The sequence below is a fragment of the Littorina saxatilis genome, linkage group LG1 (assembly GCF_037325665.1).
Source record: "Littorina saxatilis isolate snail1 linkage group LG1, US_GU_Lsax_2.0, whole genome shotgun sequence".
Classification (NCBI taxonomy): domain Eukaryota; kingdom Metazoa; phylum Mollusca; class Gastropoda; order Littorinimorpha; family Littorinidae; genus Littorina; species Littorina saxatilis.
The window spans coordinates 6,066,222-6,087,012 of record NC_090245.1 but is presented as its reverse complement, the minus strand read 5'-3'; the positions used below and the strand labels follow the sequence as shown (position 1 = coordinate 6,087,012).

The following is a 20,791-nucleotide window of genomic DNA, read 5'->3' as shown; positions in this document are numbered from 1 at the left end:
CAGTACGACACGTGCTGAAACACTGCTATCGCAGTGGTTCGTGGGGAAGTGGTGTGCATGGGACCACTGCGATAGCAGTGGTTCGTAGTGAGTGAGTAAACCACGCGAATTTGAAGTGATGGCCCTGCGTTCAGCGTAATTTTGATGCCAGAAAAAGGGTTATTTATACCCCCCACCTAAATCAGCTATTTTCTAAGTAAACCACTTGAAACTTTGCACTGAAGGGCATCAACATATCAACAGTAAACCCTGAAAGTTTCAAATATCTGTGTTGAGTACTTCTTCAGTAATGATTTTTTTACCAACTAATACAAATGGCCAGTATACAGTGGAAAGCATAGGAAAAATCGCACAGTAGGGAGTGAGTTAAAAGGCAGGTTCCACTGTAGTTACCTGGCGCGGTTCAAAGTATCCCTGACTGAGCCACCAGTCATACCACGCCGCTTCCACATACTGAGGGCTGTAGGCCTGGGGCAGTGGTGCCGCAGTATCTGGGGGAAATTAAAAATGAATTCATTGTCACTTTGTGCTAATATCGGTGTGGGTTCAATCCCCACGTTTGGCAAGGGATTTATTTCCCAGAGTCAACTTTGTGTCCGAACACCCCAGTGTGCACGCATGCGCACGATAAAAAAGCCTAAGTTCACAGCCAAAGTCTCAGGCCTTGGGAACATGAATACACTTATGCGGGAAAAAGAAAATAAAGAAAACATTGGGTAGAAACATTAGTACTGTTTGGCAACACGCTTTCCCCAGTGAGAAAACAGCCCGAATTTCCATGAGGGTAACCTCACAGGACTATATCAAATGTTATCCTGATCCTTAAATCATGTGTCCCCAGTCTATGATTTTATTTTGATTCCAAACAGGAGACCTCTGAGAAGCTTTAGATCTGGATGTTAGCAACATTTCTTATTGAAATCTACAAGATCGTTTCCTTTTTGCATACATGGTAAACAGGGTTTTCATTTGTCTGTTTGATTGTTTGTGGTTTAAAAAACAGCAAGTGAGAAGCGTAGCATAAAAATACTTAATTGTTTACCTTTCTTCTGTCCTTTGGCAGTTTTGACATCATATGTTATCTTCTGAAAATTGTCCTTCTGCAAAGCAAACCAAGTCGCGTGAAGCAAAATTAATACATTTAGTCAATCTGTCAAACTCACAAATGATTCTGAAAGCGCTGCATATTCACGTGGAGAACGTGATCACTTGAATTGACAAGTCAGTATAGCGCAGTAGCGTACAGGGCGTCACTGGAAAGCGTGCTTTTCAGTATTCTTTTTCTGTGCTTCCTTTTAATACAAACATAACATATATATATATATCTATATGTTTGATGGAATCAGAAACATATAAATAATAAGATGAAATCATTCTTGGATCAATTACTAAAATTTTGATTTTAATTAGAATATTGTGATTTTTAATGACGCTGTATGCTATTAAAACTAAAACTACACAGAGCATCCTCTCAAAATTACACAGGACGACAACAAAGACCCTCTTCTGTCCAGAATCACTTAGAAGTTAGCACAAACAGAACCGGAAATGGACGTTGTACTTGTAGTGGTTTTCTGTGGCTGGAGAACCGATGAGTCGGTTACGGAGCCCCCAGGTTCAAGAACCAGCGAGTTGAATACAGAGTCCCCTGGCTCGGGAACCGGCACTCTAGTAAAGCTATATAACCCATCAAACCCTGACACGGATTACAGGATCTTTTTCGTGCGCACTTGGTCTTGTGCTTGGGAGTACACACGAAGGGGGATAGGCACTAGCAGGTCTGCACATAAGTTGACCTGGGAGATGGAAAAATCTCCACCATTAACCCACGGCACCAGACAGCCGTGGCTAGAACTCACGACCTTTCGAATAGGAGGCTGATGTTTACTCTTAGTCTTATACACTCCGCCACTGCGCCCGTCAAAATCAATGACTCGTGAGCTTTGATGATTGGAATAAAGAAGAAGAAAACAAAATACAAGAAAGGAGCGTTTGGTGGGAAATGTAGAAGGTTAAAAGAGTGAAACACCCCCCCCCCCCCCCTAAAAAAAAAGTGCAACAAAAGCTCTTTATAGAACCCATGTACATCCTCGTGTACAATAGCCCAAAGCTCTAACCACTTTGCTGTCACAGTTTACTGGCAAATTCGGCAAAGAAAGGAGAGACTGTTTTGATACCTTTTGGGGCCAGTGGGGGCTCCGTAACTGACTTGCCGGTTCCTGATCCACTTAGTATACTACTTTACTAATTATTAGTCAATCAATCACAATGTTTGTAACGCCACAGACAATTATGTGAATTGCATGCAATATCGCATGCTTTTATATTAGTACCAATGAAAGAAGTCAGTCAAGCTATGATCTATGTTAAGTTTGGTATTTGAGAAAATGTGAGATCAGCCGTGTGGTTATTGTGAAACCTGTTGAACTACTGAGCAGGCGTCTGCTTCACTGTGATCACAAACACAAAGCTTAGCCGTCGTGTCTTTTGTGAATGTATACATGCCTGACATTGTGACGAAGAAGCCAGGGATCGTTTGACAAGATGGAAATTAGACGGGTATCTTGATGCTAGCCATCTTCTTCGTGATTTATACAACTTTGTCCCAGTGTTTCTGTACCAGAGCCGCAAAAAGCACCAGGAGGCTGCCATCTTAGATTTTGGAGTGACTTCCCCTTATGCCACTGACCTAAACTCTGCTAAAACAAATGTTGCACCCATTTTTGTACACTAACTCTGGATCTGGATCTGGATAACCCGCCTGGGTTGGTGGTTGGCGGGTGCGCCACAGAAGCCGACGACGACTATCAACGTGACGTTTTTTTGGGTGTGCGCATCTAAAAGAGTCTTAAAAGTTCACTGTACACAAGGTGGATATAGTGTACAACTCCAGCTGGTCTTCTTGCTGCTGTACTTGCGGTTTTAGTCCGTTTGCCCTAGAATGTAGGCTTTTCAAGCACAGTTAAAAAATGCTATGTTACAATGTTAAAAACTGGATAAAAACTACTGAGGCTCTCACACTGGTTTCTGCCCCCCTAACGCCGATGAGAAGGCGCTGGGCGTGGTCAGGGTGACGGTGGCTTCGCTCAAATTGTTCCACTCGATCACTGTCTTTATAAAGAACGAGTTCCTGTATTGATCAGTCTTTGAGGTAGGAGCTTTGAAACAGCGGCTGTTGTTGGTTGCCTGTCTCTGGAGGATGTTTTGGCTCTCATACCCCTCGTAGGCTTTAGGCTTGACTCGGCGCCGAGATACGCTCACCGGGGTGAGGAAGGAGTCAGGGGGTAAGGCAGGTACAAGTCCATTGATGATTTTGAACAGCATCGTCAGGCGAAGTTGCTGACGGCGTTCCTGGAGTGTAGGGAGTTGGAGGTACTCTAGCATCTTGGTGACGCAGCCTGGGTCCTTGGACACGTAGTCTTTCATGATGAACCTAGCGGCTAGGCGTTGGATGCGTTCGAGTCTCTCAACGTCTTGTTTGTAGTAGGGGTCCCAGACCACCGCCCCGTACTCAAGGGTGGACCTGACAAGAGTGATGTAGGCAAGGCGACGGCACTCACGTGGGCAGTTCCGGAGGTTCCGGCGTAAGAAGCCCAGGATAGATCCTGCCCTCTTGCAGAGACTGGTGATGTGGGGGCCCCACTTCAGGTCGGCTGAGATCTGTATGCCGAGGTACGGGTTCTGTTCGACCTGTTGGAGGATGGTGTCTCCGAGGCTGTAGAAGTAGTGGGATGTGGATCTGGTGGAGAGGACGTAGCACTTCTTAGCGTTGAACCTCATCCCCCACTGGTTTGCCCACTCTTCCAAGCTCTTTAGGTCTGCCTGTAGCGTAAGGTGGTCCTGAAAGGTGCGGATCTGGCGGTAGAGGAGACAGTCATCCGCAAAAAGTCTGACAGACGACTGGACTGAGTCTGGGAGGTCGTTGATATGGCACAGGAACAACAATTGGACCCAGCACTGTGCCTTGCGGGACGCCGGACTCGACCTCTACCTCTTCAGATGCCTCGCCCTCCAGTACAACCCTCATCTTCCGCTTGGTCAGGAAACTGGTCAGCCAGTTGTGGACACTTCCCCGCACACCGTAGTGGGCCAGCTTGTGGAGTAGTTTCTTGTGCGGGACAGTGTCGAAGGCCTTGCTGAAATCAAGGATGGCGACGTCAGCACCAAAACACTCATTCCGTGTCGTTTCATTCAAACGTGTTATGCCATTAAATGCACACACACACACACACACACACACACACACACACACACACACACATTCCTCTGCCTGGTGGTTTACTTTATGTGCAGACTTGTGTTGTCAAAGGAGCAGACGACAATTTTCAGGCTTACACCTCTTTTGTGAACAGAGTGATCTCCCCTAGCGGGAAACTACGCAAGTGGTAAACAAACTGGGTTCAGAGACACCCCGCTTCAACACAGAATATGGACCACGAGGACATGCACGAGTTAAAATACTCTAGCTTTAGCTAAAAGCAAGGCCTTAGCGTGCTCAAAATGCATGGAATTGTTTGGTTTATTCAGTGATCACTGTCCCAGCTGCGGGAACATGCAAGCACTGCAAGTCACGCACGCACTCTAATCCGGATGCAGCATGACTTTGAGAATCCACATTGTAGGAGAGTCGTAGTTTGGAGCACTCGGACCAAGTTGCAGTTTGAAAAAGTGTTTTTAGATAGAGATTCGAACGCTTACTTAGTGTACACAGCTATGGACTTGATTGATGCTGCTTGAGCAGCTGAAACTTTGACAGTGACACACCAGCTTCAAGTAATTATGCAAAAGGATGTTTTGATGCATACCCCATGATCTTCCCTGAGGCACAGTTGCTGAAGTATTTAACATTTTCGCGATCCTTGTGACGACAGAGGTGTTCAAAATGGAGGCCGGTAGGATGCTGCTTATTGCCTGCACTCTCTCCCTCTTTGTGATGTGTGAGGGAGCAGGAAATGAAACTTTCTCTGTCTTCATGGAGATCTGTATGGGCGATAAACAAATGATGATTGAGGAGGAGGTGAAAGTGTGTCAGTCAAACTACACCTTGATGGCCCCTGCAGCGCACAGTGACAGCCTTGTGCTCACCATATGTGTGCGGTCAGAAGATCCTGGTATTGCTATGGCTCACCTTTCGCAGAGCGAAACATTTGACCTTCACACAGCGCAGTCCGCAAAGTTTAACATGTCCCTGAAGGGTTCGTTCGTGGGTAGGACCTACATCGACGTGACCTATGTTTTTTCCAAAATCAGCATCCAAAACCTGTGTGAAGGTATAGCAGAGGTGGAAAAGTCGACTGTTTTTACACAGCCAGGAAAGAACTTCAATCTGACTAGCGCGTACCCATCATCCGACAGTGAAGCAGTGTTTGTGAGTCGGCATGAACTAGTCGTCATCAGAGAAGAGCGAGTAATAGACACAGCCTTTCAGGTTATTGTTATCCTTCTGGTGGTGATTGTGAACCTGGGTCTGGGCTGTAAGACGGAGCTGTCTGTGGTGAAGGAGACACTGCGACGGCCGATTGCTCCCATCACCGGCTTCTGTTCCCAGTTCATCATTATGCCATTGGTAAGAAATACATGCAGGCATCTGCTTTTATTCATTGTTATAAAGTTTGCCATGTTTCCAGGTCATGACACATATATATATATCATTCATGATACATAGATTGGTTTAACGTAAGGTACGTAATCTTAGAGACATCTTTATAGTCCTTAGAGGTCATCCTCGTAGAATTTTGGGTTACTTTTTTCTTGTGGAGAGAGAGATCGAGCTGCCAACGGGATACAGCTAGTTCTGCACTTAACCCCTTTTTTCTGCATGGTGTATTTTTCTGTGAACTTGGGATCTTAATTGTGCACATGCAAATGGGTGTGAACGGACACTAAAGGAAGTCTGCACGAATGTGACTCGGAGAAATAAATCCATCGCTGAACTAGTGTCAAAGCCTGCAGCTATGACCTTACAATCCCCTATTCTTGATGACAGTTTTGACACAGGCACAGTAATTCCACATACTATTACTGATTACTATGTATCAAAGAATAAAATTGGTTGCCATTTAAGTTTAACACTCATAACTCTGTGGTCGTCATGTGAACTAAATCACAAAATTATGGCTTGGTTATGTACATATGTAATACAAATTATCCTTCACCAGTGACAGGCAGCTTCTTACAATAGTGTTTTTACTGTGTTTTCAGATCTCTTTTGGAGCGGTGAAGCTGTTCAATTTTGAGCCAGCCATGGCCCTTGGTTTTTTCGCACTTGGCTGCTCACCAGGGGGCTCTGCCAGCAACGCCTACACCTTGTTACTGGACGGGGACGTGTCGCTCAGTATCACCATGACCTTGATCAGCACCCTTGGGGCCTTAGGTACATCCATTTCAAATCTAAATAACAAAGTGACTGTGGTGAGATGAACAAAGTTGAAAAGCAAAAGAATTCTGTACTCACCGATACAAGGACATCACAATTATTCCAATTTTTGCTAAAATAGAAGCTTCTTCAGGTAACAGACAAAACAACAAAAAGCAAAAGCAACACTGACGCACCGAACAAGGACAAGGTTGGACAAGAAGATGGAGGGAAACACTAAAGGGAAGGAACTCTGGTCACGGAAAGTAAATAAAGGGGAGAAAAGTGGTTATAGGATGTCAAGGGCACACGCACACAAACTAACTGTATTTCACATTAATAAGGGTAGAAAAAAAGAAAAAAAAGTTTGGGAAAAAAACCCACACACACACACACACACATCCATTTAGTTTGACTTTAAGTGTTGCGGCTTTTGATTTGATCTGAATGCCAGTAATGGGGCAGAGTGGTGGAACTCGCTTTCTTGTCAGCACCAAGTTCTTACTGTTACAGTGGAACCCCCCCCCCCCCCCCCCCCCTATTTAAGACTTCTCCCTTTTTAAGACCTTGACTTTTCAGATGTTCTGTTCATAACATCTGTAAATATACCCCCATTTTAAGACTCATTTTTAAGACCCAATTATTTTCTCAGATTTTTGGAGGTCTGTAAATTTACCCCCATTTTAAGGTTTTGGAGGTGTTAAAAAATGACAGGATTTCTTAACAGCTGTTGTTGAGATATCATTATTTTGAGACTTTGACCTTTGATCACATCTCACGGCAACTGAGTATCTGGGTGTTCTTTCCCGTCAACTGTATATACTGATTCAATTTGTTTTTGTTACACTTGCTTCCAGGTATGACTTGTTTTTTGCCACTCTTGCTTCCAGGTATGATTCCCTTCTGGCTGTTCACGCTTGGTCGACTGCTATACAGCGAGAGCGACATCCAAGTTCCCTATCAAAACATCCTCTACTCCCTCCTGGGACTGGTCATTCCTGTGGGCATCGGGCTGCTCATCAAACGCAAGCGTCCCAATTGGGCCGAGCACATGGTCAAGGTCAGCAAGGGACTGATGGTCGTTTTCCTCGTCTTCGTCCTCACCGTCGGCGTCTACGCGAACATCTACATCTTCCGCCTGATGACACTGCAGGTAAGACAGAATCTTTTTCTTCTTTTTTTTTCTCTTTCAAATACATGTATTACAACACAACAACAGCACCACTATTGTAAGACAGGGGCCCGGTAGCTCAGATGGTAGAGCACTGGACTTGTGATCGGAAGGTCGCAGGTTCGAATTCGGGCCGGGACGGACACGGGTCAACTTTATGTGCAGACCCAGAGACGGAAGCCATGTCCCACCCCCGTGTCATCACAATGGCACGTAAAAGACCTTGGTCATTCTGCCATAAGTGCAGGTGGCTGAATACACCTAAACACGCAGACACCTGGGTAGCGCGACTCCGTTGCTGCTAGCTTTCCACTGGGAGGAAGCGACCCGAATTTCCCAGCGATGGGACAATAAAGTAATGAAAATGAAAAATGAAAATGAAAATGAATCACACGGAAGAACAACGGCGCAGACACTCAAGACAAAAGCATGCACACTGTTCTCTCTCTACCCCTTTTGTCTTTTTCTCCTCATAAATGTCCTATTATGATGTATTCCCCAGCTTTTATTCTCTGTACAAACGGGTATAACAATGTTTCTAAGTTAATCTTGCTAGACAAACCAGCTTTTGATCTCAGTTGAAAGAGGAAGAAAAGAAGTGTTTGGCAAGCTCAGTGTCATGTTTGGTAAGAAGAAGTGTGGACAGAAATGATAATTGGCCTATTCAGTGTCCACATTAAACTGAACTTTTGTGTGAAAATACATGAAAGTAAATTTTTAACCATTCAGTCCTACCGATTCCAATTGCACTTGATAGGTTTTCTTATCAAAATAAAAATGTTGCTTTGCAATTGAAGCTTGGTTTGACCGGTAACCAAATTACCAGTTTTTATTCAATGCATCTCTCTTAAGTGCCTTTCAGTTGATAAATCGGAACCTCCCCATGAAACATCCAAAAATAAGAAGAGGTTCCACTGTGGTGGTTTACAAAACACCTAGTGCAATGACTGATTGTATTTGACTGTGTTTCAGGTGCTACTGACAGCAGCCCTGTTGCCCTACCTGGGCTTCATCCTCGGAGGGGCCATCGCTTTCGCCGTGCGCATGCCTCGCTACCGCATCCTCACCGTCGCCATAGAGACAGGCATCCAGAACACAGGCATTGCCATCGTGCTTCTTCTGCTGTCTCTGGATCATCCCGAATCTGACATCAGCATCGTGGCTCCCATCACATCTGCGATATTCACTCCGATTCCTCTGTGGGTGGCCATCGCCGTTCTACACATTCGTCGACGTTTCTGTCAGAAGCACGCTTCTATTCCATTGGATGATCATGTTCATGCTGCAGACCACCATGATATGGATGACATTGTGCTACATCAGAAGCAGAATGGGGAGGAGGCTGACAAAGTTAAAAACAAAAAGTGATTGCCTTAATTGATTAAACCCTTCATGGGTTATCTGGTGTATGAATTTGTTATAAGTCTTGAAAATTGAGGAGTTATAAAGTGAGAGTCAATAGTAAAGTCTTGAAGTTTGAAGATTTATAAAATAAGAAACAATAGTGAAGTCGTGAAGATTGAAGAGTTATAAAGTGAGAGTGAATAGTAAATGTTTCACTTTGTCAGTGTATGATTCTTACAAACAATGGACAAAGCATAATGTTAACATTTAATCAGCGCTTCTGCTAAGCTCAGGGGTACAACTTTTTGAAGGGGGCACACAGGCAGCAATGACAGTGAGCTATATCAACATGTGCCGCATCATGCTGTAACGCACTTTTCAAACAAAGGACAGCCCTGCTATACCTGTAGCTGAGGTCACTGACGCCACCTTGCAAAATGTGAACAGTTGCAACTCTTGTCAATGCGCTCATTCCCAAGCACTGGATCGAGGTGAGAGCTCTTGCCAGAACTAATCAACTTTGAACAGGACACACATGTCAAAATGTAGTACTTTAAACAGAGCTCCAGTTCAAAATGTAGTACTTTAAACAGATCTCCAGTTCAAAGCCTAGTACAGTGGAAACACCCCCCCCCCCCCCCCCCCCCCCCCCCCACCCCCCCCAGGGATGGCCAAATCTCAAAATGTTAACTAGCCAGCCGGGCGAGTAACTGCAAGAAAGTCACTAGCCCGCCAGAAATGTTGCTGGCCCGGTACATACCAGAGTTGCTGCATCTGATTTGAAACTCGATATTATAACCAAACGTGTTGCATTGGACCAGAGTGTTGGCTGGCCAGCCAGGTGAGTTGACCGGCGGTTTCCACTAGCCCGGCGGTTTCCACTAGCCCTGGGGTTTTTCTACTCGCCCTGGCGATCGGGCTGACGATTTGGCCATCCCTGGCGATCAGGCGGACGATTTGGCCATCCCTGGCGATCGGGCGGACGATTTGGCCATCCCTGGCGATCGGGCGGACGATTTGGCCATCCCTGGCGATCGGGCGGACGATTTGGCCATCCCTGGCAATCGGGCGGACGATTTGGCCATCCCTGGCGATCGGGGGACGATTTGGCCATCCCTGGCGATCGGGCGGACGATTTGGCCATCCCTGGCGATCGGGGGACGATTTGGCCATCCCTGGCGATCGGGGGACGATTTGGCCATCCCTGGCGATCGGGGGACGATTTGGCCATCCCCCGCGGGACGATTTGGCCATCCCTGTCGTCGGGGGACGATTTGGCCATCCCTGCCTCGTTTTAAGACTTCCACATTTTTAAGACCTAATTTCTTCAAGAATTGTTTAGGTCTTAAAAGGGGGGTTCCACTGTACTTAAACACATCTCCAGTTCTGTAGACGGGGAAGGATTTGGAGGGAAAAAAATGGGTGCTGTGTGTACATGTTAACTTTGTTCTTCCTCAAGGAAAATGAGAATTTCATTCTGGCCAGTTTTAATGTATAGAGATGTTGATGAAACTTTGAATTTACAAAGATAAGTATCTTCAGGCGGATTCAATTTCAATCAGAATGGAGTCATAAGGTTGAAATTGCTGAACACACACACACACACACACACACACACACACATGTCACACACACACACATGTCACAACACACACTCACACACACACTCACACACACACACACACACACACACACACACACACACACTGTTACGGCTGGAATTTACGTGTGTATGTCTGTATGTATGTATATTTACTCCTATCAGAAATTGTGCGTGCTTCTCTCTGTTTACTACCTAGCCTTCACACACACACACACACAACACTCCAACCAGGCACAAAGACAAGAACACGTTACAGCCCTTTGCCCATGTACCTCTATTGAAATAATCAACACAACATAAACATATTATTTCCCATTCATTCTACAAATCACTCTCACTCAACATGAAAGTTCTATTTCTGTCAATATACAGAAATCTAGCTGCACAGAAATACACACATGTTACTTTCTCATGCAGTCTATAATTCACGTGCACACACGTAGAACACTTCAAGCTTTGTTCCGTGAGAGCCTGTCTGTCTCACTACACACGAAGTCATTGTCTCAGGCAATACTTCTGTCAATTGTCATTTCTGTTACACACAGATGAAAAAAACCACGAACGCTCTACGTCTCGTGTTTGTTTACTTGGGGAACGTATCTCCGCACAGCTATCTCGCTGGTTACTTTTTCCCAGTCGTACTCACACATTCAGTGGCACGTACTGATCCACCCCACCCACGCAAACTGTCTTCGCGTGGTGGAATGGGACGGGGTCCCCGTTCTACAGCGCTTCACGCTGACTCCCTCCTGCGCTCCCGCAGCTCACGGCTCGGGACGTAAGGGCGGAACCTCCCGTCTCGTCTCCCCACTTCCGCAACCCACTCGGCCCGGGATGCTAAAATACACAAGTTTAAACTACCATAAGTCTCCATACTTGAATAAACTTTTCTGACATTCTTTATCACTACCGTCAACTAACTTATGCGGTTACAGTATATACACCCGCTTACTCATAAGCGACTTCATTTCCGAAAAACATGTAAACATTCCCTTTTCAACAATGGCTGACATCAGCGCACGCTTTTCAGCCAATTCATACATGACTCTCCCGGTCATTTCTCAAGTCAATATTTCCGAGCAAAATAATATCTCCGAGCAAAATATCAATTCAATAAATACCTGTAAACACAGCAGTTGAATCCAACGATTCAATACCGCGGCACGAGTCCAACGACCTCTAGCGCCCGGTGAGAAACTTTACCCAACAGGAGACCCGTCTTGTCTTTTCAACGGTCTGGAAAGCTCTGCTGTCTATCGTCTCTACAAACGCGACCTCAGTCAATACTCTTCTCTGATTGGTCACATCCCACACGTGACAGTACTGCACTGCACGGACAATATTTCACCGTGCGGTGCCTACTCAAAGTTCGTGGCCCATGAAATGTTGTACACCTGCGTCACATAACTCCAATATACATTATGTGCAAATCCGTTTGTCACACACACACACACACACACACAAAACGGAAATATGGCATGGAGAAAAGTGCCTGAAGGCTGTTTAAAAGCAAACAAACAGAAACCCTTATCAGCAATAAGTGTACACCTCTAATTGTCTCCTGTTTGCAAGATACTCATCACAGTAAGTTGTTGCATTCTTCTATGTTGGGTACCTAGGAGTTACAGGTCACTCAGGACTTAAAACATCATGCGGGACATCATCTGCTTGTATTTTATCAAGAATTTCTTCTTCTTCTGTTTCTTCTTCTTCTTCTTCGTTCATGGGCTGAAACTTCCACATACATTTGCATTTTTTGCACGAGTGGGATTTTACTCGAATGACCGTTTTAACCCACCATTTAGGCAGCTGTACTCCGCTTTCGGGGGATGCATGCCTGGTATTTTTGTGTTTCGTTTCTATAACCCACCAATCTCCGACATGTATGTATGTATGTATGGGGCGATTTATATAGCGCTTGACGTTCTCTAAGCGCTTTACATATTAATTTCTGCCGTGTGAGATGGAATTTTTTACTCAATATATCACGCATTCACATCGGCCAGTAAATCTCAAGCCAATTAAGGCAAATATTTACTTTTCACGGCCTATTATTCCAAGTCACACGGGCATTTGGTGGACACTTGTATCTATGCCTGTACAATTTTGCCAGGAAAGACCCTTTTGTCAATTGTGGGATCTTTAACGCATGGGTGCAACTCTGCCGGCTACACGCCGCCAGCCGGTTTTTGGTTTCATCGGCTGCCGATGTTTTTGTTCCAGGAGAGGTTTTTTTTTGGCATTTTAAATACTAAAAAAGCTTGGACCCCAACTTTTGCCGGTTTTTGGAATTTTCCAGGTTGCACCCATGTTAACGTGCACACCCCAATGTAGTGTACACGAAGGGACCTCGGTTTTTCGTCTCATCCGAAAGACTAGCACTTGAACCCACCACCTAGGTTAGGAAAGGGGGGAGAAAATTGCTAACGCCCTGACCCAGGGTCGAACTCGCAACCTCTCGCTTCCCAGGCAAGTGCGTTTACCACTCGGCCAAGATCTGTCCGAGTTGTCTTATCCTTGTGTGTCCACACGAAGAGGAATAAGGCAGTAGCAGGTCTGCACATATGTTGACTTGGCAGTACTAGAAGAGTTTGGTCGATGGAAAAAAAAGAGGTAGTGGGGATATACCACAATACACCCCTTCGGAATTTCGAGTGCGCATGCGCAGCTAGCCACATTTTTGGCAGCAGGGGGCGCTCCGTTTTACCAAACACACTCGAGATTCATACCGCTTAAATCATGAAACTATCGTGGGACAAAAAACACAGAAATATCAAAGAGATGAGAGCTTACGAGGGAAAACTTGAACGCAATCGGCAATGTACCTCTTCTGAAGACCTCGTGTTTGGTACAATTTGCAATCCCAGCATGCAATGCGCGGATTTTCTCGCAACGCGAGATTTGCTCTCGCATGAGACTCCAAAAGGGTGTATTACCGAAACATTTTGGAGTTTGTTGTCAATTTTCTTTTTGATCATGAAATTTACCCATCATGAGCAAAGAGTTTGGCAACACAACCTTATGGTGCAAGAAACATTTACTGATTTAGTCAATGGCAAAAAAACAACAACAACAAAGTATCACAGTATCTGACACATTTTTGAGTTTGTGGTCAAGTTTCTTTTTGATCATGAAATATGTTTATTACGGATTTAAACGTCATGAGCAAAGAGTTGCCATCACAACCAGAGGTTAATTTTGTTAAGGTCATAATTGATTGTCTTGCTGGAAGAGCTTGGTCAACAGAAAATAAAATGGCAGCAACAGAGTACATGTACGATAGCTATACTAACACATTGTGTTGTTCTGCACAGATCTGTACAAGTGAAGAAAAATACCAAACTGTGCAGTCTCTGTTTATGAATACATATGGGCACTGTGTTGATGGTATTGTACGTTGGTTCTTTTCTTTTTACATTTAGTCAAGTTTTGACTAAATGTTTTAACATAGAGGGGGGAATCGAGACGAGGGTCGTGGTGTATGTGTGTGTGTCTGTGTGTGTGTGTAGAGCGATTCAGACCAAACTACTGGACCGATCTTTATGAAATTTGACATTAAACCTCTGTCAAATTACCCCCATTTTAAAACTCCATCCTTTTTAAGACCCGATTTTCTCAGAGTTTTGGTCTTAAAAGGGGTGTTTCACTGTATGTGACTGAATGAGTTGTCAAAGACTGGAGAGAATCTTTGTCTCCCTAGGTATGTGCAGTGTCTGTGTGCTGGAAGCATATATATATACCTATATTTAATGAAAATGAATATGCATATTTTATGGGGAATTTCTTGTGCCATTTTTATCTTTGTTTAAAGCTGTATCTGATGGCATAATTGTGTTTCGTTTCAGAAATGTTGAAGTGGCAATGTTGGGACCGCATTTTACATGTTGTTTCTTCAAATTGTTTCTCCTTCGATTCTTCTTCCAGTTCTTTTTTGTGTGTGTTTGTTTCTTATTTGAAATATTTACTGTTTTATTTTAACAGGCTTATATTATGAAAGTCGATGTCAACTTCAGCTTGTGGGAGACGGAGATTCAGATTCAAAACAATTTACAAAAGGATGAAAGTGTGTGTAAGAGAGATAGGAGAGAGAGATGTTTTGAGAACTTGTTAGAATTGTTCAGTTTTGTCTTGGTGTTGAAAGCATTATACGTACTGATTTAATTAAAAATTCATAATGACATTAATGTGTATTTTGGTTTCAGAGCTAAATGTTCTGTGTTGTGATGGTTACTTGTGGGATTGTTCTGGTGTTACGTTTTTGAGTCACTTCCCTGTTTTGTAAAGTCCTTTTGTATTGTTTATAATCTATTACATTACAGAGAATGTTTTCATTCATATTGTGTTAATCATCTAATCAGAACCAGTAAACCTTCAGGGCTTTTGATAATTGTATTCCCTTCTAACATGCCACTAAAGTAACCTGATTATATATATATATTGCAATGTAATGATTATGCCAGGTATTGTCAAAAAGCTGTGGTCTCAGTATATTTTTAGAAGTAATGTTTTAAAACCTTCTGCAAGCAATTCCTCAAAATGTATCATGTTGCCAACTTAAATGTGATCTGTACCGATGTGTGTCCTTCCCCTGTGGACATATTTGATTCATAATGATGTATTTCAGATGTCCTTTTTTTTGCATTATACACAAAAGTGCAATGTGTAATTGTAAAGGTTGTGATACATGTTCTGTTAGTTATTGTGTTGTTTTTGTGTGTGTGGGTATGCAGATTTATCACAAAAGGAAATAAAACAAAAATCAGCTTATTCCTGAAAAAGGACCATGTGTCAAATTGTAAAGAGCTAATCTTTGTCTTGATGTGATTACATATGACCCTTCTTCCTCAGATGTTCTCTTCATAGCTTCTATAAATATACCTCCATTTTAAAAATCCCTCCATTTTAAAAATCCCTCCATTTTAAGACCCGATTTTCTCAGATTTTTGAAGGTCGTAAAAGGGGGATTCCACTGTAAGTGTTCAAAAATATGCTGTAAACGAAACAGACTCTGTACTTCAAGAAGACAGCTTTCTGACTGCGTACTTAACAAATGTGAGCTATCTTAAACAGTCATCATCATTTATTCATGTAACTGGACATAAAAAGGGAACAAGATGATCAAAGTTGCATGTTCAATATATATTTTACAACACGTCATTTTGAATGATCTGCAAAGTAATTGTAATTGGTAACTATAGTTATTGTCTTGCACTGTAACATTGTGGCAACAGTCGGTTTGGGGCAAATGTATGCATGTGTGACATAGTTTGTTATGTTAGTTCTGGATTAAAATGGACACCTGCTTCAGGCATGTTTTTTTCTGCATCTGTTATGTGGGTGAGGGGAGAGAAGCGGGGGGGGGGGGGGGGGGGGGGCAAGTGAGAATTGTGTACAAATGGGTGCATGTGTGTTTGGTGGAGGGCATATGGGGAGGGGGCGGCTAGATGGCTCATTCTTGGAACTTTACTAATGAGAGGTTGAAACGAATCACGCGGCGCTGATGGCAGTTTGTTCATTCAGATAATGATAGTACTATCTGGAGAACAAGAAGATTTTACATGTCACATTGCCTACATGCCATTATGACTACAACGTTTTAGAGAGAGAGAGACAGATACAGAGAGAGACAGATACAGAGAGAGACAGATACAGAGAGAGACAGATACAGATACAGAGAGAGAGAGAGAGAGAGAGACAGATACAGAGAGAGAGAGAGAGAGACAGATACAGAGAGAGAGAGAGAGAGAGAGAGAGAGAGAGACAGATACAGAGAGAGAGAGAGAGACAGAGAGAGAGAGAGAGACAGATACAGAGAGAGAGAGAGAGAGAGACAGATACAGAGAGAGAGAGACAGATACAGAGAGAGAGAGAGAGAGACAGATACAGAGAGAGAGAGAGAGACAGAGACAGAGAGAGAGAGAGACAGAGAGAGAGACAGAGAGGGAGAGAGAGAGAAATAGAGAGAGAGACAGAAACAGAAGGAGGGAAAAAGAGAGAGAGACAGATACAGAGAGAGAGACAGAGGAGGAGAGAGAGAGACAGAGGAGGAGAGAGAGAGAGAGACAGATACAGAGAGAGAGAGAGAGAGACAGATACAGAGAGAGAGAGAGAGAGAGACAGATACAGAGAGAGGGAGAGAGACAGATACAGAGAGAGGGTGAGACAGAGACGAAAAGAGAGATAGAGAGATACAGAGAGAGGGAGAGACAGAGACGAAAAGAGAGAGAGAGACAGATACAGAGAGAGAGACAGATACAGAGAGAGAGAGAGACAGATACAGAGAGAGAGAGACAGATACAGAGAGAGAGAGAGAGAGAGACAGATACAGAGAGAGAGAGACAGATACAGAGAGAGACAGATACAGAGAGAGGTTGCTGAGGTGCAAAACAGCATGCAATGTAATAGGTGTGTGCCCATATATATAAGATGGGGGGGGTGGGGGGGGGGAGGTGCTTAACGTCCTCACAGGAAGCTTTACCTATTAGGAACATGTATGTGGTGATATTCTGGAGAGCTGGTAAAAGTGATGACGAAGGGAGGATGGCGGGGAGGGGTAGGGGTGATAATGATAAAAGTTTATTGAAAAGGTTCAGTTTTTGTCCCACACTTTGCTCTCCGATCCGCTATTATTGGTACTACATACGTCAAATCCTCTATCCATTGAGTCAGTGTGGATATAATACTTGCTGTTCTTTTCATCGCTTGATGCCGCATGAAGTGTGTGTGTCTGTGTGTGTGCGTGCGTGCGTTTGTGTGTGTGTGTGTGTGTGTGTGTGCGCGCGCGCTTGTGTTTGTGTGCCTCACTCACACACACACAAACACGAACACACACACACACACACACACACACACACACACACACGTGCACACATGCCATGAATCAGCTTGCACAATTACTTTCAGCATTTATTTCTCACCGACGCGTAGTTTAGTATCAAATTTATTACACGTACACAATTACTATGTTAAGCACCAAGACCTCGACCTGTCTCTGACTAACACGTACAGACACGAGACACCTCCTGCCTTGAAAGAAACAAATTAAAATTAGTTTCCCAGTCATAAACATCGCTTCAGGCATGGCATGTATGTGTCCGTGTGTCTACAAAGTGACGACAGCAGTGTGAAACCATAACACGACATGATGAGTGTGACGCCTGGTACCGCGGTTGTTGTGCGTGTGACAGATACATACGAGAGAGACTGATTGTTTGTGTTTTGCTTGTTCTCACGGATGGATGTTCCCAGCCCACGTATACTGTGTACACATCACATACCACATATCTGAGGGCGTATGTACGTGGTGTGCATTCAAGACTGGGTTTTAAAGGCAGATGATTTAAAGGCACAGTAAGCCTCTCGTAAACCATCACTGAGCTCCCCGAGCCTCTACATACAGTGCAAGCATACTTCCATTCGAACGCTCACCGAACGGGAACATCCTGTAGACATTTTCAAATAATTTATTTTCACCGCTCTAGTTCATGTGACTCGCAGCCGTTTGTTGCGTTTTAGATTCAGAGGTACACAATAACGTGCTATTGCCGATAAGCTTACAGCGAGTCGCATTGAAATCACAAACTGACGACTAAATTGTGAAAAAAAGGAAACGGGATCACACGGGTTCACGATGGCTCAGGGGTAAGATAAACCACGCAAAAATAGATTCTTTAAAAATTGCTCGCTCTTTACGGAGGGCACCTAAGATGTTCTCAAGCGGTGAGTGTTTAAATGAAAGGGTGTTTGTACTGTGTGCAAAAGCCTGACAGTGTCTGTGATGGTTTACGGGAGGCTGACTGTGCCTTTAAAGTGTTTTGCTCTTAAAGTTGCTTTTATGGGGCGGGGACAAGGAATCCAGGGAGTAGACTACACGGCGTACAACTCTATTCGTTCAAGAGAGGTAGGAAATGCGTGACAGAACAACTTTATTTTAAACTTCTGATACACCAGCCTTTCTCACAGTATACATTCAGTATGAAACTAAAATGGATTCCCTGTAGCGGAATTAACAACAAGTCGCGTAAGGCGAAATAACAACATTGAGTCAAGCTGTCCAACTCACAGAATGAAACTGAACGCACTGCATTTTTTCACCAAGACCGCATACTCGTCTATAGTATCGTCAGTCCACCGCTCGTGGCAAAGGCAGTGAAATCGACAAGCCAGAATAGTGCGGTAATGGTCGCGCTGAGCAGGATAACACGCTTTTCTGTATCTCTATTCTTTTTAGTGTACTGAGTTTGTTTTTAATCCAAACATATCATATCTATATGTTTTTGGAATCAGGGACCGACAAGGAATAAGATGAAGTTGTTTCTAAATCGATTTCGGACAATTAATTTTAATCATAATTTTCATATTTTTAATTTTCAGAGCTAGTTTGTAATCCAGTTATAAAATATGTATATGTTTTTGGAATCAGAAAATGACGAAGAATAAGATGAAATTGTTTTTGGATCGTTTAAAAAAAATTTTAATCACAAGTTTCCGATTTTTAATGACCAAAGTCATTAATTATTTTTTAAGCCACCAACCTGAAATGCAATACCAAAGTCCGGCCTTCGTCGAAGATTGCTTTGCCAAAATTTCAATCAATTTGATTGAAAAATGAGGGTGTGACAGTGCCGCCTCAACTTTTACAAAAAGCCGGATATGACGTCATCAAAGGTATTTATCGAAAAAAAAAATGTCCGGGGATATCATTCCCAGGAACTCTCATGTCAAATTTAATAAAGATCGGTCCAGTAGTTTAGTCTGAATCGCTCTACACACACACACACACACACACACACACACACACACACACACACACACACACACACACACACACACACACACACACACACACACACACACAGAAACACATACACCACGACCCTCGTCTCGATTCCCCCTCTATGTTAAAACATTTAGTCAAAACTTGACTAAATGTAAAAAATAGATCATAACACTAAAATGTCAGAAAATTTCTTTAAGAAGCCCAGTTTATAAAGGTTTTAATGTAATAACAAGAACACAATTAAATTTTTTGCAGTTCTTGGTTTGTACTCGACCGCTGGAACTAATAAAACATTATCATCAATCAAAACATATAACGCGAAGACGTCTGCTCATGTTTTGGAGCGATGTGGTCAATGTAAATTGAGAAAATGAAAAACTAGATACGGTTATGTTATCTGGTTGTGCAAGTTGAGAAAATAGTCTTCTTTAAGTATACATACCAGAAACGTCGCTTTGCTGATAATGTTACAGCTACCACAAGCGAAATACTAATTCTCAATATTTATTAGACAAGGCGCTAAGCTGTGTAAGACCACAAAAAAACACACACAAAAAACGTCTTAGCTCAGTAGGCCTTGAATTCGACCTCTGACCGTCTTCATACCAGAGGAAAAATTCAACGCAAACTGAGCTAAGTCTTTTTTTTCCCCCGTTTTATTCGTCTCATACTTTGGGCAAGAAAATGAATCCTGGTAATATCCCCGGTAAAAGCAAGATTTTGTTTTGTTCTTTTAAGAGCGTATTCAGCGTGAGTGTGTCCAGGAAAGTCCGTCAAGTTACGTCTCATGTTGAAATACACAAATAACTTGTCCATGATGTGGCGAAGTGTCCAAGTAATATAGGCAATCAATTTTTTTCTTGTTTAAAGTGCAAGTTGCGTCTACGAGTGTCGAGGATACGCTTCATGTATGTAAACACAAATAGCTTGTCCATGGCGCGACACATATATCTGACGTGGACACTCGTCCGACACAGTTTATGTTCTTGTCTTGGCCTCTCGGCAGCCACATGGTCTTGTATACATTTTTTTTTTTTAAAGTGCGAATATACTGGGGTTTTTGTGTGCCCGATTTACGTTTAGGAATGTCCATATATCTTTTCTGTATCAGACTAAGACTTGTCTAGAAACATATCCTTGGATTTGCTACGACTGAAAATTAATGTTACCGGTGCCCAAAACTAGTTTTTAAGGATAAGTGACTTAACCTCACGATCCTCCCTGATACTTTTGTCTCACCCCTAACCCACCCCCATTCCCACCCCAACCCCTCCCATGCCTTTCCGTTTTACTCTTGTCTCCCCCCCCCCCCCCCCCCCTGTCATAGAGCGTACTAACCCTATTGTGTTACATGTATTGTGCGCATAACTCACAACGCAAAAGGGCCGATGTGCACGAGAAAGTTACCAACCGGGCGTGAGCCAGCCGCGGTGTTGGATTGGCTGAAACTGAGGTTTGTTGTGATTTCAACCAATCAGACCCCGTGGTTTGTTCTCTCTCGTTTGGGTGACACACATTTTCGGTTCGGGCCCCTCAGCA

The 20,791-nt window shown here is 43.5% G+C and overlaps 2 protein-coding genes across 2 annotated transcripts in view; one reads left to right on the top strand and one right to left on the bottom strand.

Moving 5' to 3' along the window:
- Positions 1 to 2,652, bottom strand: part of LOC138960051 (valine--tRNA ligase-like) — a 32,282-nt gene extending 29,630 nt beyond the window's left edge. Inside the window, exons 1-3 of the mRNA XM_070331773.1 lie at positions 2,506 to 2,652; positions 1,043 to 1,100; positions 394 to 491 (exon numbers count right to left, since the gene is read on the bottom strand). Of these exons, the coding sequence (XP_070187874.1) occupies positions 394 to 491; positions 1,043 to 1,100; positions 2,506 to 2,652 (303 nt within the window). The remainder of the gene's footprint in view (positions 1 to 393; positions 492 to 1,042; positions 1,101 to 2,505) is intronic.
- Positions 2,653 to 4,314: 1,662 nt separating this feature from the next.
- Positions 4,315 to 9,497, top strand: LOC138960093 (ileal sodium/bile acid cotransporter-like). The gene is made up of 4 exons (XM_070331843.1): positions 4,315 to 5,566; positions 6,202 to 6,373; positions 7,246 to 7,508; positions 8,499 to 9,497. Exons 1-4 carry the CDS (start codon positions 4,883 to 4,885, stop codon positions 8,892 to 8,894), a joined length of 1,515 nt encoding a protein of 504 aa, XP_070187944.1. The 5' UTR covers positions 4,315 to 4,882; the 3' UTR covers positions 8,895 to 9,497.
- Positions 9,498 to 20,791: the final 11,294 nt, after the last annotated feature.